The 26,995-nt window shown below is 38.5% G+C and overlaps 1 protein-coding gene across 1 annotated transcript in view; it reads right to left on the bottom strand.

The window, feature by feature from the left end:
* Positions 1 to 26,995, bottom strand: part of TTC1 (tetratricopeptide repeat domain 1) — a 46,968-nt gene that overhangs the window by 13,179 nt on the left and 6,794 nt on the right. Inside the window, exons 3-6 of the mRNA XM_036751230.1 lie at positions 15,569 to 15,629; positions 11,557 to 11,669; positions 8,510 to 8,546; positions 5,490 to 5,638 (exon numbers count right to left, since the gene is read on the bottom strand). Coding sequence (XP_036607125.1) covers positions 5,490 to 5,638; positions 8,510 to 8,546; positions 11,557 to 11,669; positions 15,569 to 15,629 — 360 coding nt within the window. The remainder of the gene's footprint in view (positions 1 to 5,489; positions 5,639 to 8,509; positions 8,547 to 11,556; positions 11,670 to 15,568; positions 15,630 to 26,995) is intronic.

The following is a 26,995-nucleotide window of genomic DNA, read 5'->3' as shown; positions in this document are numbered from 1 at the left end:
TGGGTATCCCAAGATTTAAGGACACAATTGGTATTTACCACACTCTGCAAAACGGGACAATGACAGTGACGAGGCTGGTGTTTTTATTTTACCCTGGCACCATCTGAGAGAAGCAGCATGAAGCATAATAAGATATCACAGATGGGAATTAATGATGCACATAGGGCTGGATGTTTACAAATCAAAAGCAAAAAACAAGATTGGGAGCAGGCGGGTGGGGGAGCAAGAGTACATTAGCTGTTCTTTGGAGCTTGGCTGGCAATTCAACCCAGATTGATGACGATGACTACGCTCCAGGCAAGTTGTGTGCTTGTTAGTCTTTATTAAAATACAGAAATTCTTTTAAGACTTTTTGTTCAACAGAGAGCATTCAAACTCTAATGTTGGCCACATCACTACCTAGCTACTGCAAATATCTAGAAACTTTATTGTTCTATGACCTTTTATTCAGCACATGGATATGCACATCTCAGGTTCACTAGTTCTTCTTTTGGATTTCCATCCCCTCAAAAGGGTCTTAATGTGGTAACCCACACTAACCTAATTTTCCCTTAAGAATCCCGAATATGATTTTTATCAGAGAGCCATGTAAAAGTAGACCTGGAATCAGAAATCTGAAAGCCACATCTAACATCACTTGTAGGACGTTATGTTACTGAATACATATTTGCTCCAGATACTTGCCAGGAAGCCCTGCTTCAGCCCCAGATCAAAGCCATTAGCCTCCTGGCCTTTGTCTCCCTGCCAGGTCCTTCCTGGAGAGCCCTGTGTTAGCCTGGATCTAGTCCTATGGTCTTTTTGGTCCAGAAACCTTTCTCTAACCTGACCTACTTTGAATTGCCCATTCTTGCCTCCTGACTAGACTCCTTCAGGCCATACCTTTGCCTACACCTGTCTGTAGTGCAGTGAGCCTCCTAGGTCTAATGGGATCCAACCTTCTATGAGGTTGGAACTTGAAAGTCTAATCACCCATCCTTAATGAACCTCCCTCCAGATACAGATACTCTGCCTGGACTCATTCATAAGGGGTTAGTATAACCCTTTATATTGCCATCCCAGTGATTCTGAAGTGCAAATCATATTCACCATCCCCAATTGTCTGCTTTCTCAATCTTTTCCACTAAATGTCCTATTTGAGATCTACCTACCCCTTCCACTGTGCTCTCTGGAATGCCTGCTCCATAATTACCAAACCTGTTTTCATCCTAAACTTTTTCCTTTCCTAGTCCTTCTGTCTACTGGCTTTCATTGAGACTTGGCTCCCTCCTGATGACAATGCATTCTTGGTCACTCTTTCCCATCTCGCACACAAATCCTTCATCTCACTGGGTATGGTAGGTGAGTTGGAATACTTTTTGCTCCCTATTGCCACCTCTAGACTTTCCTTCTACCACCACCACTCAGAAATCTCTCCTACTTTGAGGTTCACACATCAAATTTATCATCCAATCTAGATCTTGGTAGCAGTTTTCTAGTGATCCCATAGGATATTCTCCTTCCTTCCTCAAGGAATTCATTGCCTGACTCAGGATCTTCTTTCATTTCTATCACCTGCTCTCACATTAGGAGACTTCGACATACCTATACTGATATCCCTCACTTACCCTAACTTTTCATTTTTTAATCTACTCAACTTCCAAGCCTATTTCTCCATTCTACCTCAGTTACAAACACACAGAGATAGTCATACCCTTGAACTTGCCATCACCCACAAGTATTCTACTTTCATGTTTATGAAGTCTGAAATTCCTTTATCTCATGACAATCTTCTATTACTCCATCTTTTCCTCTGCTTTATACCTTCTAACACCATAACCACCACATCTCAGATCTTTCCTAAGGCATCACCCTATGTTAATTACATTCTTCTTGCTTTTCTACTTTGACCTCTTGGAGAAATTAGTTCAACTCTATGCTATTCTCTATACTTAGATCCCTTACACTCTTATTCTACTGCTTATCATGCTTTTCCAAAGTCCAATTTTGGATTACTCCTACCACTATCACCTAAGCCACTATTCATATGCTGTTGAACAGAGCTGGAGAATGTCGCAAAACTGTGCTGACTGGGTCCACCACAAATTTATGTTCTATATTAACTGGACCTTCAATGTAGCAATAATCCTTTTACACTCCTCTAACTGATCAGAGGCTATTCAAAACCTCTTCACTTCTCAAGCCTCCCATGGCATGCTCCTCTCTTTCAGCTAAGGATCTTGCCTCATCAAATCTCTTGATCCCACCTTCTCTAGCAGATTGCCCCTTCTATCATTCTCCCTCCCTCTCTCTCTTCTAGTCTGTATCTACTACTGGCTGTTTCTTTCCTGCCTACAAATATACCTATGTCTCTCCCATCCTTAAAAATATCTACACTTGATTCTATCATCCCTGGCAGGTATTATCCTATATCTTTCATATCCTTCTCAGCTAAATTCCCGAGAAAGCCTTCTACACTTAAGGCCTCCTTTTCCTCTCCTCTCAATCTCTTCTAAACTTCCTACAATCTGGCTTCTGATATCATCATTTGACTGAAACCATTCTCTTCCAATGATCTCTAATTGTCAAACTCAATGCCCTTTACTCAATTTTCAACATTCTTGTCTTTTCTGCAACATCTGAAATGGCCAATCACCTATTTCTGGATATTCTTTCCTCTTTAGGTTTTTGTGATATTACTCTCTCATAGTTCTCATACTTGACTACTCCTTGGTTTGCTTTGCTGGTTCTTCATCCAGGCCATGCCCATTATTGGACTCTATCCTGAGTTATCTTCTCTTCTTCCTTTACATACTCTCTCAGTGACCTCTTGAGTTACTATGGGTTCAAACATCTCTATGCAGATTATTCCCAGATCTAAATACATATCCCTAGTTTCTCTCTTGACCCTTGGTCTTAAATCACCAAGTGCCTTTTTGGACATTTTGAACTGTATGTCCCATAGGTATCTTAAACTTCACATACAAACACTGAACTAATTAACTCCCCTTCTTCTGCCCCTCCACCCAACTCTACTTTCTGTCAAACTTCCCTATTCCTGTTGAGGGAACCAATCACAAAACCTAGTTATCATTCATTTCCTTATTCAAACTCCCTATATCCAACCAGTTGTAAAGTCCTGTTGATTTTATCTTAACAATATCTTTTGCATATGACCCCTACTCTTCTCTGAAAATGCCACCACCCTGGTTGCAGGCCCTCCTCATGTCTTGACTATTGCTATACCATTCTGGTAGGTTACCTTATATCAAGTGCTTCTCCCACTCCCCTGAAAGTGCAGGTCTGACTATGTCATTCCCTAGTCAATCAACTCCAGAGGCTTCCTATTATCCCCAGAATAAAATCAAACTGTTTTAACTTTCCGTTCTTGTTACACCTAATTCCCTTATGCATAACTCTAGGATCCTGCAATACACACTTGCAAACAACACTTCACCTCCCGACTCTGTTTCTTTTCCCTGGCTGTCCCCCATGCCTGTAGTTCTCTCCCTTTTCATTTCCACTTCTTGGCTTTCTTCAAGTCTCAGCTCAAATCTCAACTTCTGAAGGAAGCTTTTCCTGATCCTTCTTAATGATAGTGTTGTCCTCTGTTTATTTGCTCCAATGTATTCTGTTTACAGGTTATTTGTATACAGTTGTTATGTTGTCTCCCCCATTAGACTGTGAGCTCCTTGAGAGCAGGGGGCTGTTTATGCCTTTCTTCATATCCCTAGTGATTATCATAGTGCCTGGCACATAGCATATGCTTAATAAATTCTTTTTTTTTTTTTTGTTTTTGGAGCGGGGAAGGCAGGGCAATTGGGGTTAAGTGACTTGCCCAAGGTCACACAGTTACTAAGTGTGTCAAGTGTCTGAGGCCAGATTTGAACTCAGGTCCTCCTGGCTCCAGGGCTGGTGCTCTACTCATTGCGCCACCTAGCTGCCCCTGCTTAATAAATTCTTGTCGATTTCAAACTGAAGGCATCTCAAAATCACCATGTCGAAAGCTGAACTCATTATCTTCTTCCCTAAACCCTCTCCTCTACCAAATTCCCTATTACTGTTGAGGCCATCATTTCTCCAGGTAGCCATGTTCACTTCCATCTACTCTATGGCTTGTACATACAATCAGGAGGTGAAGTGTTCTTTTCAAGGAACGCAGAATGCAGATGTTGTAGGATCTTAAAGTTAGGTAAAAGGGAGTTAAATGTAACAAGAATGAAAAGTTAAAACAGAGAGTTTGAGAGTTGTTTGCATACTGTCTTCCTGGCTTAATATGAGCTTCTTGAGGGCAGGGACTGGGTTTTTGCCTTTCTTTGTGTTCTCAGGACTTAGCACAATGCCTGGCACATAATAAATGTCTGTTGACTGAATGACAGCTCTTCTATATTTTGGAGTATTAGATTGAAGTAGTGGAAAATCTAATTTCCCTTAACACTGAAAAGGCAATTAGATAAGAAAAGGATACTATTTATAGCAAGAGGGCTTTTTATTTAAACAAGATAATGGCTAATGTATGTCAGTAGCAAATTTAAGCTGTCAAAGCAAACAAAGGCATTTTCTAAGCACACATGTTAGAAAGGACAGGCACCAATAATTTACATAGTGTTTTAGGAAATTGCTTCACCTTTCTCAAGAATATCACGCTCATAATATAAATAAACAGAATAGAATTTCTGAGCTTCATCTTCTCAATTGTTGGCTTTCTTTACCACTTTGCCCCAGAATCTATAGTACAGAAAAAAGGAAATGAACTACCCGATGTATTTTGCAGAGGTAGGCCACTATGAATGTGAAATATTGTCAGGTAATGTTGATGTATTGGTTGGTTTTGCTGAACTGCCTTTGTACCCCTTTCTTCTCAAATCTTTTGCATTCATAATGTAGCTAACATTACAAAACTTTATGTCGGGTCAAATTTAAGATAATCTGGCTAGTATTAACAACATGAGAAGGAAGGGAACAATGGTAAGGTTGGTAGAGGATAAGGTTTTATCTGCTGTCTGGTTTGGAACTGTTTATGGAGTTTAAGTGCCAATAAATTAAGAGCAGGTTGAAATTCAAGTTGTTCAACTGGAAGCCCAAAAAGAAGTCAAAAGACTGTAGAGGCAAGGAGACCATTCAGGATGTTGCAATAATCCAGGCATTAAATGCCAAGGGCCTGGACTACTGTAGTGCTAATGATAAATTAAAAGACTAGGTGAACCTGGAAGACATTTTGAAGGAAAAATCAATTTGGTAACTGACTGAATATGGGGGATGAAGGAGTTAAAGATACTGAGGTTTTATGACTAGAGTGCTAGGGATGTGGTAGGCAGTCAATAGTTTGAACTCACAAAGGTCCCTCACTTCAGGCCCAGCACTCTACCCACTGCACCACCTAGCTGGCCCAATCAAAATTAGGCTAATAGCATAACCTGTAGGGTCCAAAGGATTGTGACTCATTTGTGCAATAACAAAGGGAATAGAAAAAAAAAAACAGAAAAAGTTCTATAAATCTAAAAAGTACTTACCATACAAGCTTCTCCTGCTTGGTATATTGATGGATCTTTTTCTAGAACAGATTTGTAATCTTCTAGGGCTTCATCTAGCTTGTCGGTTTTCTCATATAATTCTGCTCTCCTCAATATTGCCCTGATATAACTGGGATTTAATTCAATTGCTAGAGAAAAAAAGGAAGTGGTTATTATTATTAGAATTAAGTAGGTACATCTGCTTTGGGCTAGATTTCAGATTCCTTCTTTGGTGCTGCCACCCAATGGTACAAAATGGAATTTTTCTTGTCATGGATTATGTCTCTTTTTCCACATTAATCTACTTACTAGAGCTATATGAACTAGGTTGGACAAATCATTTATTTCTCTGAATTTCACCTTTTTCATCTGTAAAATGGGAAACACTACTTACCTTGAGGAGTTTTGCTGTGAAGCTCAAGTGAAATAATGAACTGCTTTATGAAGAATAAACTATATGACACTGGTTATTTAAAATGAGGGCTATTTTAGGTTTTTGATCTTATTTATGTCTAATGGGAGGTGTTTATGGATACAAAGTGGGAGATCTCGTTTGAGCATCCGTAGGCAAATGAATATGGGTTGAAACAGTTGCTCTAGGGAAAACTAGGAATGTGCTCCTATTGCAACTCCTTTCTTTCCTCTTGATTTCTTGGCAGGGATGACATTACTTCTTGCTACAGCTGGAACTGAATGATAAACTGTTCCCATTTTTGCCCTGCTAATCATAAGCTCTCAAGGCATTTCTCTACCTTTCTGGTTACAGAGGAAGAAACAGAGAAAAAGCAGGCTGCTATCTAACTTATACTATTCAGAAACTATGATTCTCACACAAGAGATACAACATGAAAAATCCTGCAGTTTTTTCTTAACTAATAAAGAAAAAGTATATTAAAAAATAAGTTTGGCCTAAGTGAGGCACTAGTAAGTAAAGGTTAATTTACAGATGTCAGATACTTAAGAATCTAGGATGCTGTTGCAAACTTATAAACATAATGCAGATATGAAGGAAGGTAATTGAGGGCAAGGAGCAAGGAAGGAGATACAACAATATACTAAATAAGAAAGATATCTAAACCCAATCTGTACAGGACAGGAATAATGAGGAAATATCCTCAACCTTTTGGCATCATAGTAAATTTGAGAAAAGTGAGTCATGACTTTAGCTACTGAATCTGTTGAAAAAAGACAGCTGTCAGGGCTGTCAAGTGAAATTTCAAAAGAACCTTTGTGATTTGATGTCTGGGGTTTTCAGCATGCAGATTAGTGGGTGTGATGCTAGGTGTTTGAAAAAAGCTCAGAAGAGAATGAAAACATTTAATGACATGGATTGAATGACAGTATGTAAGAGGTGAACCAGGAATATAGTTTTAAAATGATGCATATTGGGTACAGGGAAAAAGCTGTGAGAAAATATCAAACACCCTAATGAAAACAAAAACTAACCAGAAAAAAAGCCCCCACAAACATAGAAGTCCTTCAGCTGCACTAAGAATCTTTGCTCTTGACCATTTTTGTGTCATGTACTCCTATGGCAGTATGATGATGCCTATGGACCCCTTCTAGAATAATGTTTTTAAATAAATTAATTCAAATACATAGGATTACAAAGGAAACTAATTATGGTAAAATACAGCATTTTTTTTAAAAAAGAGGCAAAAAACAAACTTCACAGACTTCAGCTTATGCAATTTAGGTATGAAGATCTTTCCCACCCATTGATGGGCCATGTGACCTGCTTACGTCACAGGAAGCCTGGGACACATGTGGTGGAGTAGCTCCCTGACAGGAAAAGTAAGTTATGTCACAGGAAAATGCTGAGAGAGAGAGAGTGAGAGAGAGAGAAGGAACGGTTTGAACAGGCTGACTTAGTTCTACTGTGAGTTTGTTTTGGGGAAGACCCCAGCAGGGAGTTGGCGAGGTTTTGGGATGGCGAGGCATCGGGCTGTTATATGGTGTTTTAATTTCCTTGTTGTTATGATAAAGTGGGCTGACTGGCTGTGGGAGCTGAACATTTGGTTATGGGATATGATTTTCTGGTGTCTGAATAGATGGTTTACTTCTTCTACCTTCTATGAGGAGAGTCTCGTATACTTTGCGATACAGAACTACATAGGCATTTTGACAATTATCACCTACACTGTTTTTATTGCCTTACTGTTACAGAATTCCTAGACACAGGGGCAGCTAGGTGGCACAGTAAATAGAGCACTGGCCCTGCAGTCAGGAGGACATGAGTTCAAATTCAGCCTCAGACACTTACTAGCTGTGTGCTTATTAGCTGTGTGACCCTGGGCAAGTCACTTAACCCTGTTTGCCTCCAAAAGATAAATCAAAGGTCCAGTAAGAATTCCTAGACAAGGGGCAGCTAGGTGGCGCAGTGAGTAGAGCACCAGCCCTGGCATCAGGAGGACCTGAGTTCAAATCTGGCCTCAGACACTTGACACATGTACTAGCCGTGTGACCTTGGGCAAGTCACTTAACCCCAATTGCCCTGCCCCGCCTCAAAAAAAACCATACACAGAAAAAAGGATTCCTAGACAAGATGATATTTAAGATCTCTCAGATACGAATCCTATAGGATAAATATTAGAGATATTTCAGAGGTGATATATCAACAGGAATTGATAACTAAGAGGTGAGAGTGAATAGATCAAATTAACCCCAAGGTCTTGAAAGAGGGAGAACAAGTGAGTGGTGGTAGAACACAAAGAAATAATGAAGTAAGAAGGAAAACAGCTTTAGGGAAGAGATAACAAGCCTGGTTCTGAATGCATTGAATCTGAAATGCCAGCAAGAAAACCAGGTGGAGAAATATGTCTCGATTAGATCATTATGATTATCCAACATCATTTCTTTTACCTGAAAAACAAAGCCTCTTCTTAATCATTTCCATACTACAAAAAAACCCTTCTCCTTTCTCACCCAATAGATAAGAGTCCTTGTACAAGTTCCCACGTTTGCTTCTTTGAGCACTAAGAGTCCTGCGTTCATACTCAGTAAGACAAAAATCATCATACCTTTGGTGCAGTCATTGATAGCAGCATCTTTTTTGTCCTAAAAAGAAATACACCATTAATATACTTTATCCAATTTTAATGACCCAATCAACAAAAGAATCAATAACGTGGGAATCTATTTTATTGTTTTTGTATTTCAATGGATCTGTGATTTCTTCAATGTGAGTATTCTATTTGTTCAGACAGCAGTCCATGTATACCCTAATACTATGTAATTCCTGTCCACGTCTTTTGTAAAGGATATAAATCTACCCAAAGAACTGGAGGCTTTGCTCTGTTTTTTCTTTTTTGACGTTCCATAGGTATTAATGTGTCACTGAGATTGTCCATCTGTTATTCTGTGCTTTTGATACATGCCCAGCTTGCTTTTTTTTCTTTCCTAATTTTATTTTTCCTATTTTACCATTTATACCACTCTTTCTTAGAAATTGTAGGTAGTATGAATGCATCTCTCCATTGCCTTTTGGCTCACCCGAAATTCCGAATTTTGAAGACTGGTATTTCATGATTCAGCCCTATAGCATTACTGGAATACTAATGTTAAACACTTTTTCTTGCATATGTTGAGGTACAGCTTGGGGAAGTTGAAAGTACTGTGTATTTTCTTAAATGCAATACAACCTGTGTTCTTCTCTCTATTTAAATAAATTTTGGACCTCTCAATGTCCATCTGTAAAAGACATGCATCAAGCCCCAGAAGGCTTAATATATTACTTCCTCAATGAGATCTGTAACTATCCAAAAAAGATCAGTCCACAAACTGGATGGGAAAAACTAAATGAAGAATGCTGACTGCTCAGACTAGGCAGTACAGTCCAATGAAAAAGTTCACCCCTACATATTTGGGCAGATACTTCATTTTACTTTTTTCTTTATTTTTCTTTCTTTTACTTATTTCTTGTTGTTTGTGGGTTTTGTCTTCTTTGAGAGTCTCCTTCAGAGTAAAGATAAAAGGGATGAGAAAAGGGGACATGGTCTTTCTGAAACTGCATCTCATTAAAATATATAGAGGTATCTTCAGGCTATAGTTCTTACCTAAGGCATGCCCAAATCAGTGTCTCTTTTGGAGAATTTCACAATTACTGAACCAGACAGGTGATTACAAATTATTACCGGTACTGCCATTCAATTCATCCTGGGAATTCATCCTAAGAGATGCAAATTTGTGAAGCATTCTGCATTTTTTTTGCCTTGAATATGCTCTCCCTCTTCAATGTGCCTTTAGTTTCAAGTCTTTGTACTGTAGTAACTTCTACATATGATCATAGATTTAGAGCTTGAAGGGACCTCAGAAGTCACCTAATCAAAAACTTTAATTTTACAGATAAGCAAACCAAAGCACAAAAAAGCTAAATGACTGGCCCTAGGTTACAGATGCAGTGAAAGGCAGACCTGGAATGTGAACTCAGGTCTCACGACTCCAAGTTCAATGTTCCAAATCTAGCAATCTTTCTATTGCACCATGAAGCCTTTTTTGCCTCACTAGCCATCTTTCCTTTTTCCAAGGTTCTTCACTTTGGATCATCTGATCCATTAATGGTTTCAGGGGCCCATGAATTTGGGTGAAAATGAAGTCTTTGTTTTCACCAACTTCTAGCTGAAATTTAGCACTTACTTCAATTAATTATGAATTGAAAACACATTATTCTGAGAAGGTGTCCAGAGGCTGAATGAGAAATCCAAAGGGGTCCATGATACCAAAAAGGCTGAGGAAACCCTATTCCAGTTGTTAGTATTCCTCACGTGGAATGGAATTCCTAGGAAGCCCATAAATCCTCCTACCATAAGTAATCAACAATCTGGCCATCTTACAGTAATTATAGAATAACACAATTTTCAAATCCCCAAAGGCAAATGTATGTATTGCCTTTGTATTTATGGATTTTTAAAATTACATTTCCCAGCGATGAGACATCCTAGCCTATCAAATGCAATGATTCTGATCTTCTAACCTTTTTACCTTTAACATCTACCTAAAGTAAATTTCACAATTAGCAAATGAATTCCTCTAGAGAATTTTAGTGCTAACTTCAATCGGTATCATAGGGTTTTCCTTTAAGCTGCCTGATCCATATAACAAGAATATTTCTTTTAATCTTGATTCATATTCCTGGTAAATGGAATCTGGTATGCTGTCATGTACACACAACACCAGTTTTGTACTACAGGGGCATGTGTATCTATTAGGACTTGTAGTTTTTTCATCAATTTTTCCTAAATCCAGTAAAATCAGTTTACTAGAAAATTGGACAAGTAAGCATAAGGCATAATAGGAAAAGAACTGGACTCATGATTTCACTGTTAAAGGAAATCTCTCTACTAGTGTAAGTAAGCACTACAACTTGTACTGTTTGAGAGCTGCCAGAACAATAAGAGTTAAGTGACGAATCTGGGGTCACAGAGCCAGTTTGTGTCAGATAGGATTTGAACCCAAGGCTGGCCAGTTTTCTATCAAATATTACAGGGACTGCCTCTCATATACAAAGCATAAGAAAATTCTCTCACCAGTGTGTAAATAAAACTATTCTCTCCATGTGACTTTTCTAGTCATTTGGAAACATTTGTAACTCAGCATTTTATTGAGCACCTTTTATACTAACACACAGGAGCTTAGGTTTTCCCAAATATTTATAATTTATATATAAAGAGAAGGGCAGTGACTTGCCCAATCTCAGGGATAAGGAAATTTAAGTCGAAGATTTTAATAAATGGGCACCCCTCTGTATCGCAAGTCTTCCTTAGCCTTGAATAAGAAGTGGTAACTATTCTAAGTTAAATATCACTTCACACTTTTACTTACTTGTCTAACTCAGTGGAAGTTTTGTCAATGCCCTAAGAAACTATTCAATCATCTATATTAATGGGAATGGTAATAGCAAGTTGACTTAAACTTTAAAATAAATTTTTCTGTTTTTCATACCCAAGAGAGGCAATCAGACTGCCATGCTAATGTTCAAAGAGAAGCAACACTACGAAATATCAGAGTTCCATTAGTCCCAATTTAGCAAATTGCTGGTAAAAGACTGGGGCCAGTGAAGAACACATACCTGTTTCATCCTTGCAGCAGCTCGGTTTGAAAACAGAACTGATCTGTCTTTTTGATAGCAGGCAGGGCAAGTCTGAATAGCTCGGCTGTAAGAACTTTCTGCTTCTACATATTCTGAAGTTTGCAAGGGAAGAAAGTAAGTCTTTAGTATTTCATTTTTTAAATACTATTTCTATTCCACCAAATTTCCTTAGTGTATTATAGTATTTTCTATGAAGTCTTATCCTAGAACAGTGGTCACAGCGATAGTAACTTTTCTGCCACAGGAATCACTATAATCATCTTTGCTTTGTTTTAAAGAAATAGTGCTTCTTATGCTCACCTTACAGGGCATTTTCCTTTGCTCATTGAGATCCAAAGCAGGTGTTCTGATTAACTAATTGCTTAAAAAAAAGTCATGCACAACTGCCTTTCATATCTAGGGATGCAGAATCAGAGGCCTCTATCAGTAAAAACTCCCAAAAGTTCCTATTATAACAAATCACAGGTTTCAACTTTCACAGAGTTCTATCAATTTAATTAGGCATTTTTCAAAGAGGAAAGCATAAATAAAAAGAGAAGAGACTTAAATCTATGCCATTCAGCATGGAAAAAGAGGTTATGTTGTTTGTGGTTAAAACTGAATGGCAAAAGTCATCCCCCAATAAAGGATATGAACAAACAGTTCTCAAAAGAATTATAAACTATTAACAAACTACAAAAGAATACTCCAAATCACCAAAAAGAGAAATGCAAATAAAAACAACCTTGAGGTTTCAACATGAACCTAGCAAATTGGCAAAGATGATGAAAGATGGAATAGTCAATGTTAGATGGGTTGTGTAAAGACAGAAAAGCGAATACATTATTTTTGAAGCTGTGAATAAATACAGTTATGCTGGAAGGGAATTTGGAATTAGATGTCTATACCCTTAAACCCATTGATAAGAAATATACCCCAAAGAGATCAATGACAAAAATAAAGTCTCTATATACATCAAAACATTTATAGCAGTACTTTTTGTTTGTGGAAACAAAGTAGATGTCTATTGATTGGGGAATAGCTAAAAAAAACTGTGGTACAGGAATACTGTGGTGTGTTGCTGCGCTGTAAGAAATAAATGTGCTAAGTATGGAAAAGCATGGAAAGATTTACATGAAAATCAAAGTAAACAATTAAAAATATACTCAATGACTACAACACTGTAAATGAGGGGGAAAAATCACAACAATTTGATTGTTGTAATAAAAAATAAACAAGTCTGCCTTCAAAATGAGGAGACACCTCTTCCCAATCCTTTGCAGAAGAGGGGAGGGTCCACAGGTATGGAACACTGTATATAATGTCAGATTTTTTTGATGTAGTGATTGGTTTTGCTGAATTTTATCTTTTTAAAAAATTCTTTGTTATAAGGATGGTTCTCTGGGATGGGGAGAAAAATGGGGGGAAATGTGAGCAATGTAAAAACAAAAGACATAAATAAAAATTTATTTTAAAAAAATTGGAAAGCTACTATAGATTACTCAGAGATAAACACATTTTATAAGCCCAATACATATCTAATATATAATATGTGTGTGTGTAATACAGTGTACACACACACACACACACACACACACACACACACACACACACACACACACGTATTTAATCCTAGAGGTAGTAGAGAGCCACTGGAGTTTACTGGGGGGAAGGCTGATGTGGTTAGAACTGCTATATTTAGGAAGATCACTTAGGGGCTGTGTGGAGAATGGACTTGGGGGAGAGGGAGGAGATTAAAGATAGGAAGAACAAGTAAGAGGCTCTTGTAATAGTCCAGGTGAGAAGTGATGAGGATTCTGCACTAAGGTGATGCCTTTATAATATTATAATTTTACATAATATGTCATGGTATTTATACATATACATAGACAATATATTCCACTTGTATCAGTATTAAAATTTCTTACTTATGCCCTCTTAGGTCTAATATTTAACTAGATTAAAATGCATGACTTTTAGAAGTCACAAAGAGCTTGGAATAGTGTGTAGAGAGCTGATCTCATTCTTGCCTCTGACATATACTAGTTGTGTCATCTTGGGCAAGTCATTTAATCTCACAGTACCGCTAGGCAACTCTAAAATGATAAAGTTGCTGAGAAATGCATTGGTAAATGACGTTCCTCACCAGGAATGAGGAAATTTCTCAATGAGATCTCCCTACAATAATCAAGTCAGCCAGTAAAAACAAAAGCAACAAAAAAACTCTACTCTGGAAATGTGCTGACTCTACTAAATAACTGTTTGAAGCAAAAATCTAAGCAGAAGACTTTTAGATATATAGATCCAGCCCTAGTCTCTCTTTTAAGCTCCAGTCTTAAATCACCTACTGCCTATTAGGCACCTCAAATTCAACATGTCCAAATCAGAACTCATCTTTCCTCCCAAATGCAGCCGTTTTCTGAACTTGCTAGGACTCTCAAGGCTGCTGCCATCTTTCTACTATGTCAGGTTTGTACCTTTGGAATCATTCTTGACTCCTCACTCATTTAATCCACAACAACAATCAGTTGCCAAATCTTGTCCTTCCTAGCTCTACAACATCTCTCACACACGCCCCCTATTTACAAAGCCACCAGTCTACTGCGGGGCCTCATCACTTCTCACGTGCACAATTACAAGAGCCTCTGCTTGTTCTTCCTGGCTCAAGTCTCTTCCATTCCCACTTGAGTCCATTCTTCACACAGCCCCCTAAGCGACTTTCCTAAATAGCAGGCCTAACCATGTCAACCTTCCCCAATATACTCCACGAGTTTTCTATCACCTTGACGATGAAAAAGAAAACACTCTTTTGTCTGTCATTTAAAGCTGTTTATTACCTTCTCCCTCCTCACTCTTACACATGACTCTTCTCCACATACCCCATGGTCCAGTAACAGTGATCTGTTTGCTGCCCCACACTCATGGCATTCTATCTGCCCTGTCCACACCTGTGCCCTGACTAACCCCCAGCCTGGAATGTTCTCCCTCTTTATCTCTGCTTCTTGGAATCCCAGGCTTTCTTAAAAATTAACTGTCTTCTACAGAAAGCCATGAAGCCTTTCTTTATTGCCCCAATTGCTAATACTCTCTGTCACAAACCTACCTTGCATTCATTTTGCATACAGTCTGCACATATTTATATAGGGTGTCCCAAAAGTCTTAGTGCAGCATTATGCTTTTAACAGCTTTCAAAAGAGTTTTTAAACTATTAAAGTTTAACACTGTGCTAAAACTTCTGGGTCACTCTGCATATGTGTAAGTTGTCTCCCTTGACAGACTATAAGATCCTCACAAGCAGGGCTGTTTTGTTTTTGTCTGTTGCCCCAGCACTTGCCACAGTGCCTAGCACTCATTAAAGTCTTGTGGGTTTGTATCTTTTTCATATGAAAATAGCTAGTAAAAATACTAAGATACCTAGAATGCTCACAGCAGACACACTTCTTTTGAAATTACGTGAGAGTATTGTTATGAAAGTATATGCCTCTTCAAAATTATGCAAAACCGTATTAATCCAAAAGGCACTATAGGATATGAAAGTAGATGTGTGGAACATCTATTTCATTAAAACATCAAGGGAAGGGACAACCAAAACCTTGTAAAGGGAAAGACGAAAAGATTCGTTAGGCTCATGCCTAGTGATGCATGCAATGAAAATTTAAACAGTAAAAAGCCTTTGAATTTCAGTTAAACCTTAAAGGCTAGGGTTTTCCAAAGTAACAAGAGAGTTTTTTTCCTTTTAATTTCTGGAGTGAAAGGTAATAGATCACAGGAAAGGAAAATGACACCTATGCCAAAAAAGACTCATGGGGAAGATGACCCGTATCAGCCAAGAATGTTGTCTACGATTTAGTAAGTAAACAAAATTCTAAGGTATTGGGAAGGAAAACTTAAACAGCAGAGAACATAGCTCTAGCACAGGCTGCAAAATCTTCTTTTGCTGCATTATTTCTTCATGATTTTGACAAAAAATAAGGGTTTAGGAAGTTCTAAAACATTTTATTTTTTAACTTACCTCCCTTCTTAAAGTGTTCATTCCCTTCTTCCTTTAGTCTGGTGCTCTCTTCTCTTCTTTTCTAAAAAACATGAGAGAATTTATCTTATAGTATCTAAGCGGAGTGACAAAGCAGGTCAGTATCCTATGACTGAAGAGTAATTGTCTCGACAGCTGGTCAGAGTTCTTGCTCTACTTTTAGAGACACCTAAGTAGAAGATTAAGGGTGCTTAGACTTTTGCATGGAAAGTGAAAAAAATCAATAAATTAATCAACAATTATTTATTAGCTGCCTAGACAACAGAATGTCAGCACTGTGTTAGGTGAGTCAGGGGAAGCTACATGTGCCTAACTCTAGGAAGGTACCGAGCTCCTACAAAATGCTGCCCTGATAGCATTACCAAAGCAAAATCCTGACTGACTTGGATCCAGTATGGCCCTCTGTTTGTGAGCGATCAATCATAATGAAGAAAATGGCCACTATTTTCAAAAGGTATCATTCTTAGTTGGGGAAAATGGTAAGGCTTATACTATTTAAAAAAAATGGCTAAAACAACCTATATATTATCCCACATCAAACTAATTACCCTAAGCTGGAAAAAGGACTACAGATGTACTAGATGTGGTCAACCTTCAATATTGTTTCTGGTATTTATTACTGAAGCTGTAAGGAAAGTGAACATTTCTCTCACTTGTCCCTCACTTACTCATTCTGTTCCCTTTCTCTTTCCCTTCTTCCAGCCAACACTGTACAGTCCCCAGTTTTATAAAGTTTCCTCTTACATATAACATTTCTAAAGGGTAACTTTATGTTCTGGTAGGGAAAATACATACAGATTGTTATAGCAGAAGTGCTACATTCTTGGTCATGAGATTTGTAAAGGCAAATGATGGTGAAAATGCTTTATTTTCTGGTGCCTTCTCTCTGTTGATTATTTCCTATTTATTCTCTATATAGTTTGTTTGCATATAGTTATTTGCGTGTTGTCTTCCCCACTAGATTGTGAGCTTCTCGAGGACAGGCACCATCTTCTTCCTTTATTTTTCTTTCTTTGTCCAGCACTTATCGTAGTATCTGGCACATAGCAGGTACTTAAATACTTATTGACCATTTTAAGTGGAATACTCCAAATCAACATAATCTTTGTATACAAACTGGATGGTATTAATTTCTTCCCCTCCTGGATCATAGCCTTATCTGACAGAGGGGCTCACTTAGCTCAATGACACCATGAGCTATGCTATGCAGGGTTGCTCAAGACGGACATGTCACAGTGGAGAGTTCTGACAAAAGGTGATCCACTGGAGAAGAAAATGAATGGCAAACCACTCCAGCACCTTTGCCAAGGAAACCTCACAATATTAACCTAACAATATTAAAATGTTAAAAGATATGACACTGAAAGATAAGCCCCTAAGACTGGAAGGTGTCCAACACTTTAGTGGAGGACAGAAGGGCCTGGTGTGCTATGGTCCATGGGCATGAAAAGTCAGACATGAATAAACAACAATTAATTTCTTTTACCAAAATGTTCTAAAGAGATAAAGAAAAAGATTATAAAGAAATCAAGATAAATAAAATCTCTTTTTTCCCATTAGTTTCTCCTCTTATCCTAACTTTGACTTTTACAGACAGGCAAAAAAAAATTACTTAACCCAACTCTACAGCAAAGATGGCACATACTCAGCACACATGTGCTTTCAACCATAAACATCTTAACACTATTGCTGGTACAAGCAAAATTAGCATATATCCATGCCTCTCAGCTTTTGACCGTGCAGTTTCAGAGACTCTAAAAGCATATTTCTACTCTACAAGATCTTTTGTGTAACACAACCCTAGAGAAATGAAACAGAGCACTAGGGATAAAAAGTTTAATAGGTGGTGGGCTTCCAAACAGATTCCTGGGGCCAATTTTATGCTTTGGCCAGCATGCATTTTACACCCAGAGCACAAAGCAAAGGTAGAAAAAATTACAATGCAATAAGCAATTAAGCTGCAAACATTAGAAATGGAGATGCTTCCCTCTGCGCAGATTGTGTAAATTGAGGATTAATGCAATTATCAATATCTAGCAGAACATCTCCTTGGTAACAGCTAAAAATAGTACTCCACGCAGAGAGCTCCACCATCTTCTAGCCGTGCTAAGAGATCTGCTTTATCTTCACAAAAAGGAGGGTTCATTTTGTTGCCAGTATGTTCTCTGTACAGTACCACATCACAGACATACTACATTATTGGAACAGTTTTTCCAAATATAAATTCAAGAGGCTGTGATGCAGTCTTACAGCTATATAGTAGTCATTATGTTAGGGTGCTGACAAAGAATCTTTAGGTAGTAGTGCAAGATTATAGCAGTCAGAGGCACTGCTTCTCAGCATATAGCCTTTTTACTCTAAAAATGAAAAGTTTCTAATTATGGCAAGGAACCCCCTCACACTCCTCCACAACTCCTTTTAAAGAATTCCAGAAAGGCTCATAAGGAAACATCTGCTCTATTGTTCTATTTCAGCAAGGGATGGAATAGATTATACTGGACTCTTACCTCAGCACTAAAGGAATTCAGTGTCCAACTCACTATTAAAAACTTAGGGAGGGGAAACAGTAAAATGTGCTGCAGATAAACTTCACTAGAAGAAGTTGCTTAGGAAAAATTCCAAACAGAAAAGGCCCTCAATAAAAATCATGTGATTTGGAGTCAGAGGACATGGATTTGAATCCTGGTTTTACTACTTACTTCCTATGTGGATCCTGGGCAAATAAATTCCCTCTGTGGGAATCAATATCCTCATCTGTAGAGGGAGGGAGTGGGACTACATAGGCCTAAGATTAAAATCTATTGATTTTGTTCCTAAGAATGGAATATAATTTAACTAATGACAACCAAATTGTTAACTCCTGGCCTTGAATTAAGATTCTTCATAATATACCTCTATCCTACCTAATCAACCTTATCCCCCCCACTATTTCCCTCAAATAATCTTCTGACACAATATGCTAATCACTAATTCTAAGACTTTACTAGTACAGTTCCCCGAACCTGGAATATCCTTACATCTCTTTTCATTACCTCTTAGAGTCTCTATTAGCACTATCATTTGAATGTACATATATAATATCCTAATTTGTATTCTAATTTTGTGTATACTTTCATTTATGTCCCCAACTAGATTGTACATTCCTACAAGTTGGAGACATTTTTACATTTCTTTTATATCTTCCAGCATCAAGTCCAGTGCTGGAGATAGAGCAGCACCTTCATAAATAAAATGATACAAAATGGATGGTGGAAAAAGTTACAGTTTATACATTCATACTCAGTTTTTCAGATGACCATTTCTTGAATGCATCAATACTGTAGGACAACTTCGGTGAGATTCATGGGTGTTCAAAAGAGTCACCTACCAATGTATGCCGAAGGAAAAATAAAACATGAAAAAATATAATTGCCTAGATTGCACACAGTTTGGTGGGCCTATTCAAATATTCAACTACAGTTGGACGAGTTGAGTCCAAAATTGAATAGAAGAGTAGCCTGTGATCATATTTAGGAAATTAGGCAGTGCTTTCAATGACACCAAATTGGTCCCTGAGCCTACTTCTTATTACCAATATTTTCCTAGCGATGCTATATGTCTGCAGACCAAGGACATTATGCTCTTAGAACTGAAACTGCAGGTGATCCAAAGGAGAAGACTACTGTTTCAACAATCAGGCTAGCAGCTGCTGTGGGGGATGTAAAACCAACAACAACCAAATCACAGAATGCTACAAGCCCAGATTCTTTTGATCTGCTTTACTAAGGAAAGGAACTAAGAGGTTAACAATCTCACTTTAATCCAGCATACAAATATCATTCACTTAGTTCAGGGGAAAAAGCCAGCACCCTGAACTTCAGAGCAAATACAAATTACAAACACCAACAGACAGACCTTGTCTGACTCAAATCCCAATACATAGTTACCAGAGTTTAACAAAGTCCCAACATCCAGGTTTACAAGCTGGAGGGCTCTTAGCTACAGCTGCCTGGAGCCTCCCCATCAGCAGGCCACCAAGAGTGAGAGCCCCAAGCAAATAGCTCTGTCTTCTCTTTTTATACAGTTTCGGACGTCATCAAAAGTCATCCGAGTGACCAGAACTTAGGCTCCTACGATTGGCTCTGGTGTTAGCACCTCTCTTCATTGGCCCCACCTGGAGCCCCACCTTAGTTACCAATTCACACCCACATAGGCTTAGCACCCAGTAGATAGGGGTTTGGGCCTGGGGCTTAGCACCTAGTAAGACTCAATCAAAGACAATGAATTAATCAAAGGAAACAAAGGCCAAACTCTTCAAGCGAACTTGGCTGAACAAGTGCTAAGAGCCCATCCTGATCCCCAACACAACTACAAAGCACATTAGCAAGCATGACTTGTATATAAGAAATGGTATAAAAAGCATGATGGAGGACATGTATAATCAGAAATGATCATAGACCCTTTACATAGCAAAACAAAACAAAAACACCACCCTGGATACTGCACTGATATCCACAAAATACAATATGATGTACAGGAAGACCTCTGATGTGTTGGATACTCTAGGAAAGATTTTATGGAAGGTAATGGACAAAAACTGCATATTTAATTTTCATACTATACAGCATGAAAAGGCATGGCCAGGTTTCACTTTACAAGTTGAAAGAATGCCCACATAAATGAAATCATGGGTCTATTGAGGTATAATACAAAAAATTACTAAGCTACATCTTTAGTTTGTGGCTCAGTTTGCCATCTTAAAATGAGTGACTACGCTAAGCAAGGTTCACAGAATCACTATTTTGTGGCTAAAGGCTCAAGCAAATTTTGACTTCATCCTATGTTTGGAACTGACTAATACATATGCAAGAGAAAAGGGAGGAATAAATACCAAAGAATACCCTCTAGAATCTAACAGCTGGTTTATGGTAATGCTTTACATTTCTAAAAGAAATAATTCCTTGTCAGGAAAGCTAGGAGGTCTGGGGTCAGACCTGGTCTCAGATACTGCCTAGTTTAATGACACTGGGCAAGCTAATTCACCACTTCCTGCTTCTGTTTCCTCATATATAATAACAGAACCTACTGCCAAAGGTTGTTGTGAGGGTCAAAAGGGGTAACTGTGTTTAGCACAGTGCCTGGCATGACACAAATATTAGCTATTATTCTCATATTTTCATTAACAAATAGAGGAAAAACACAGGAGTTAGAGGACCTGGGTTTTGATCTCAGCTCTATCTTGGCTAAGTCTCTTCCCTGGGCTTTGTTTTCCTCATCTGCAAAAGGAGGGCACTGAATTAAATGATTTTTAAGATACCTTCCAAACCCTATGATACTATTAAGGACAGTTCCACAGAGAGTAATGAAACCATATAATTGAATTTTTAAGTTTTGAGCTCTATTTATGTGTCCCACATAAAAAAATGCAGTTATAATGCTCCAACTGTGGGTTTTAGTTTGCTTAAATTGCTGCTCACATGAAACTATTTTCAAGTGTCTGAGTTACATATCAGATTCCTGTTTTGTTGAAGAATGGCAATATCATTTTTCAGGGTTTTTTTTATGACCTTCTCTGCCCTTGCTAATGTAGGGAAGAACACCAAATATCAAGAGATATTAAAATTGAGGACCTCTGTGAAGTTGGAGGATTCAATATTCATTATTAATTTTCAAATAATGATTTTCTACAGGGGAAAGCAAAAAAAAAAACAAGCTGACATAGAAGACTTTGTGCTAATTTAAAAAAAATACAAAACAAAGAAAGCTTTTAAAAATAATTACATTTGTTTGAAACATATTTGACTAAGACACTACATTTTCTGCTTCTCCTTACTTTCTCAATCCTTCAGTTTTTTAATCTTTAACTTTTTCATCACCACTTATAACACTGATTATCCTTTTGTTAAAGTAACATTTTGGTTGTATTGTACCAGAGAGCCTTTTGGACAACTGTGAATGATGCAACACTACAAAAACTGGCAATTTAGGTTAAAAGTGGATGTTCTGAAACAAGCTCCCTGCTTTTACTTAACATTAAGGTTCAAACAAATCAGAGCTGTAGATTTAAGCCCCTTTTCCTACTACCATCCTAGAACATGTTGACAAAAGTCTTGCTTCTAAATGAACAGCAGAAAATGATTGGTTTTCAGGCAAGGTGTTTAAGGGTCACCTTGGATCATCACATTTGAAAGGACTTGTCATTTTAAATATGTGTCTTTAGCAAAATAAATGGCTTCATCCACTCCCTAAATAGGACCCCTAACATAAATTAGGAAGGCCTGCACAGCTGTACTTTACCATGCTGTAGAGGGTGAAACATTCTCAACTTCCAAAGAAGTTTCTCTTGAGTGTATGGCTTTGCCCTAAGCTGAATGCATTCAGATTTGAGAAGCCATTAAAACTGGAATACAGGATTTGAAGCTCGAAGGGATTTTAGATCTTTTAGAGTTCAGTGGTTTCAAATTCAAATGGAAATGAGAAGCCATACTAATCCGTACATGAGGATCACTGCAGGTCACATAATAGCTTAGTTTAAAATGTAATATTATCTATGTTTTATTGTATTTTTATTTGATAGTTATTACATTTGGGCTATTGATTTGGGCTACACAAGGAAGTGTTGGGCCACATGTGGTCCGCGGGCTGCATGTTCGACACCTCTCTTCTAGATCAACCTCTTTACATTATAGAAGAGGAAACTGAACCCCAGAGAAACTTGTTCAAGATGGCAAAGGTACTAGGAAGCAGAACCAGGAATTGAGTTTGAGTCCTCTGACAGATTCCAAGGTCAGTGCTATTCTGAAGCTTTATTGTGATGTGGGTTTTTTTTTAAAGCTTTCAGCAGTGAAAGCTCTAGTAGGTCCTATCAAGCTAAAAAGACCGAGTTATGTCCCTCAGTCTCTATTTTCTTATTTGAGTTGGGAAAGGAACATCAAGAGACTACCTGCAGAATGACAGATTTCTGACCCATGAACATTGTCAAAAATTATGCACTAAGTTGTAGATGATGGGTTGCAGTCTTTCTTGGTGGAGGCAGTAGCTATGCTGATAAAATCACAGATCTTTAAATTACTAAAGAATCTGAAAATGCATTATGTTCAAAAGGGTAGGAAAAGAGAAAAAAAAAACTCTCACCTTTCTGCAGAATGAAAGCTTTTCAAAGTTGTAAGTGGTTAATATGTAGGAATCTTTCATTTAGTTTTAAGTCTCCTGATACAACATCATACCCTCCCACACCCATTATTTCATTAGTATAGGGAACTCTCTTCACTGAGAGTTGCCTGGGACACTGAGAATTTAAGTGACTTGCCCTGGTCATACAGCCAATGTTTCAGAGGCAGAACCTGAACTCAGGTATTCTTGACTCCAAGACTAGTCTTCTAAAAGCTAGCATTTACATAGTGTTTTTAAGGTTTGTAAAGCACTTTACAAGTATTAGTTTATCCTCCAAACAATCCTGGGAGGTGGGGGCCATTATTTCCATTTTATAAATGAGGTAACTGGGGCAAACAGAGGTTAAATAACTTGTCCAGGGTCACACAGCTGGGTAACTGTCTGAGTCAGGATCTGAACTCAGGTCTTGCTGACTCCAGATCCAATGTTCTATGTGGTTCCTGACTTTATCATTCCACCGAAAGTGCTCTCTCCAAAGTTACTAATGATCTCTGTTGCCAAATTAATGGCTTATTCTTAACCCTCATTCTCCTTGACTTCTAGGCAGCCTTTGACAATGCTGATCACTCTCAATTCCTTAACTCTCTAGGTTTTCAAGAAACCACTCTCTCCTGGTTCTCCTCCTACTGTCTGGTATCTCCTTCTCTTTTGCCCTCTAACCAAAAGTGTTCCAAAGGGTTCTTCCGTCCTGGGCTCTCTCCTCTTCTCCCTTTATACTACTTTACTTGGACATCTCATCAGCTCCCAGGGATTTAATGACCATCTCTATGCTGATGATTCTCAGATATACCTATCCTGCTCCATCTTCTCTGCTGACCTCTAATCTTGTATCTCCAGCTGCCTTTTAGACATGTCAAAATACATGACTAGTACACATCTTAAATTCAACATGTCTAAAACTGAACTCATTATCTTTTCTCCCTAAACCCTCCCTACTCCTACCTTCCTTGGCTACTACAGGGGGCAACACCATCTTCCCAGTCCCTTAGGCTTGCAACTTAGGAGTCATCCTGGTTATCTCACTACCTCTCACTGCCACCCCTTTACCCCCAATCCAAGCTGTCATCCAAGACCTGTCGATTTCACCTTTGCAACATCTCTTGAATATGCCCCCTTCTCTGCTGACTCTGCCATCACTCTAGTAGAGACCCTCACCACCCCACACCTGGATTATTATGATAGCCTGCTGATGGGTCTGCCTAGTTCAAGTCTCTCCCCATTCCAATCCTCTATTCAGTCACTAAAGTGATTTTCCTAAAATGGAGGTCTTACTGTGTCACCCCCCAATCCAAATTGCAGTAACCCCTGATCCTTTCCGAGATCAAATGCAAAATACTCTATTTGGCATTTAAAGCCCTGCATAACCTAGGGTTCCCTCATCCTCCTCCACCACACCCCTTCAGTCTTCTTACGTCTGTCTTCCTGACACATATTCTTCAATCCAGTGACACTGGTCTCCTGGTTCTTCCACAGACAAGACACTTCATCTTTCTGCTCTGAGCATTTTCTCTGGCTGTCTCCCACACCTAAAACATTCTCCCTCCTCTGCTCCACCTACTAACCTCCCTGGCTTCCTTTAAGTTTCAACAAAAATCCTATCATCTTTTACTAGAAAGCTCCCCCAATCTCTCTTAAATCTAGTGCCTCTTTCTGTTAATTATCTTCTATTTATCCTATATATAGCTTGCACTCTATATATTTGCATGTTGTTTTCCTTATTAGATTGTGAATCCTACCAAATGGTAGGTGTTTAATAAATGTATTGATTATGTACCATGCCACCTAGCTGCCTCTATAAGATAATGGATTACTTAAAGGTATGCCCTACTTTAAGCAAACCTGGTACTGTATATGGAAATTTAGATATTTAGATATAAACTGCATCACTTCATAAAATAATTCACAATATTCTTGAATTCCTCTAAATAGTAAATTCCTCTAGTATATTTAAAAATGACTCAATGAACAAAAAATTCTGTTCATACATGTTTTAGAAACAAATCTACCATGTACAACATTCAATAAAATATTAGTAACATATTACTTGAAAAGAAAGATGTTAGTAATAACTGGCACTTAGCACTTTCAGGGTTTGAAAAGTGCTTTACAAATATTAGCTCATTTTATCCTCACAACAACCCTGGGAGATCAGCGCTGTTTTTCCCATTTCCAGTTTACAGATGAGGAAACTGAGGTAGACGTCATGCCCAGGGTTATACAACTGTTAAATGTCTGAAGATAGATTCGAACTTAAGACAGATTTGCCTCCAGGTCCAGTGCACTATCCACTTTTTCCACCTAGCTCCCTAGATGTTCACCTTTTCCAAAGAAGTCAATCTTAATACTCTACTTTCTATAATAAAGACTAATCAAGGCAGGATTTACAATGCATTAAATTTTAGCATGTATATAGTGCTTTTTAAGTCAAGTAAACTGAGTCAAGAAGCACCTCTTATGTGCTAGGCCCTGAGCTAAGTGCAAGAGATACAAGGAAATGAAAACCAAAAACTTTCAAGGAGTCCAGTCTTTAATGTGGGAGACAATATACAAACAAGCATGTACAAACAAGATATTGTAGATAATCAACAAAAGGAAGACATCAGCAGTCAGAGGGACTGAAAAAGTTTTCTTATAGAAGATGGGATTTTAGCTGGGACTTGGAAGGAAGTCAGGAGGCAAAGGAAAGGGGGAAGAGAATTCCAAGCATATGGAACAGACAATGAAAATGCAATGAATGGGGATATGGTGTGTGTTGTTCAAGGAACAGAAAGTATCAATGGATCACAGAATATGTGGAAAGGATTAAGACATAAGAAGAATGGAAAGGTAAGAAGGGACTAGTTTCTGAAAGTCCTTTTTTTTTTTGAGGGGGGAAGGCAAGGTAACAGGGGTTGAGTGACTTGCCCAAAGTCACACAGCTAGTAAGTGTCAAGTGTGTGAGGCTGGATTTGAACTCAGGTCCTCCGCGCTTCAGGGCTGGTGCTTTATTTACTGTGCCACCTAGCTGCCCCTCTGAAAGTCTTTGAATACCAGACAGAGGAATGCATATTTAATCCTAGAGGTAATAGTGAGCCACTGGACTTTACTGAACAGGGCACTGATATGGTCACTGCCCTATTTAAGAGGGCTCTTTCAGAAGATGAGTTTGACAGCTGAGTGGAGCATGTACTAGGGTGAGGAGAGACTTGGGCTAGGCAGACCAGTCCAAAGATTCCAGGTATGAGGTGATGAGTGTACTGTACCAGAGTGAAGGCAGTGTCAGAGGACAGAAGGGGGAGTATACAAAAGACATTATGAAGGTAGAATTGGCAGAAGTTGCAAATGACTCAATATGGGGGTACTAGCAGTGAAAGAGAATGGTAAGTTAAGGATAAAACTTACATCGTCAGCCTAAGTGACTAGGAGGATGTGGGTCCTCAATAGTAATATTAAGGTTGTTAATAGTAATATTAAGGAGAGATCTTGAGAGAAAAGGTAATGAATTATTCAATTTTGGACACATTGAGTTGAAAAGGTTTCTGTCAGTCAATAAACACTTATCAAACATCTGCTATGTACCAGGCACCATGCTAAGTGCCAGGGATACAAAAGGAAGCAAAAGACAATCCCTGCCCTCAAGGTGCTCACAATCTAATAAGGAAGACAACATGCAAATATATACAAAGCAAGCTATATATAGGATAAAAAGGAGATAATTAACAGAAAGAGGAACTGGAATTAAGGGAGGTTGAAGAAGCCTTCTAGTAAAAGATGGGATTTCAGCTGAGACTTAATGAAAGCCAGGAAGAGGTAGTGAGATGTTCAGGATGACTCCTAGGTTGCAAGCCTGAGAGACTGGGAAGATGGTGTTGCCCCCTGTAGTAGCCAAAGAAGGTAGGAGGAGGGAGGGTTTAGGGAGAAAAGATAATGAGTTCAGTTTTAGACATGTTGAATTTAAGATGTATACTACTCATCTACTCTGATATGTTTGAAAGGCAGCTGGGTCAGCAGAGAGGATGGAGCAGGGCAGGTATATCTGAGAATCATCAGCATAGAGATGGTAATTAAATCCCTGGGAGCTGATGAGATGACCAAGTGAAGTAGTATAGAGGGAGAAGAGAAGAGGGTCCTGGACAGAAGAACCCTGTGAGACACTTTTGGTTAGAGGGCAAAAGAGAAGGAGAAGTCAGACAGGTAGGAGGAGTACCAGGAGAAAGTGGAGTCTTAAAAACCCAGCGAGCACCAAGAAACAGATAGCGTTCAACAGTGTCAAAGGCT

The sequence above is a fragment of the Trichosurus vulpecula genome, chromosome 3 (genome assembly GCF_011100635.1).
Source record: "Trichosurus vulpecula isolate mTriVul1 chromosome 3, mTriVul1.pri, whole genome shotgun sequence".
Taxonomy (NCBI): domain Eukaryota; kingdom Metazoa; phylum Chordata; class Mammalia; order Diprotodontia; family Phalangeridae; genus Trichosurus; species Trichosurus vulpecula.
The sequence above is the reverse complement of the archived record's forward strand: the minus strand, read 5'-3'. Positions and strand labels throughout refer to the sequence as shown.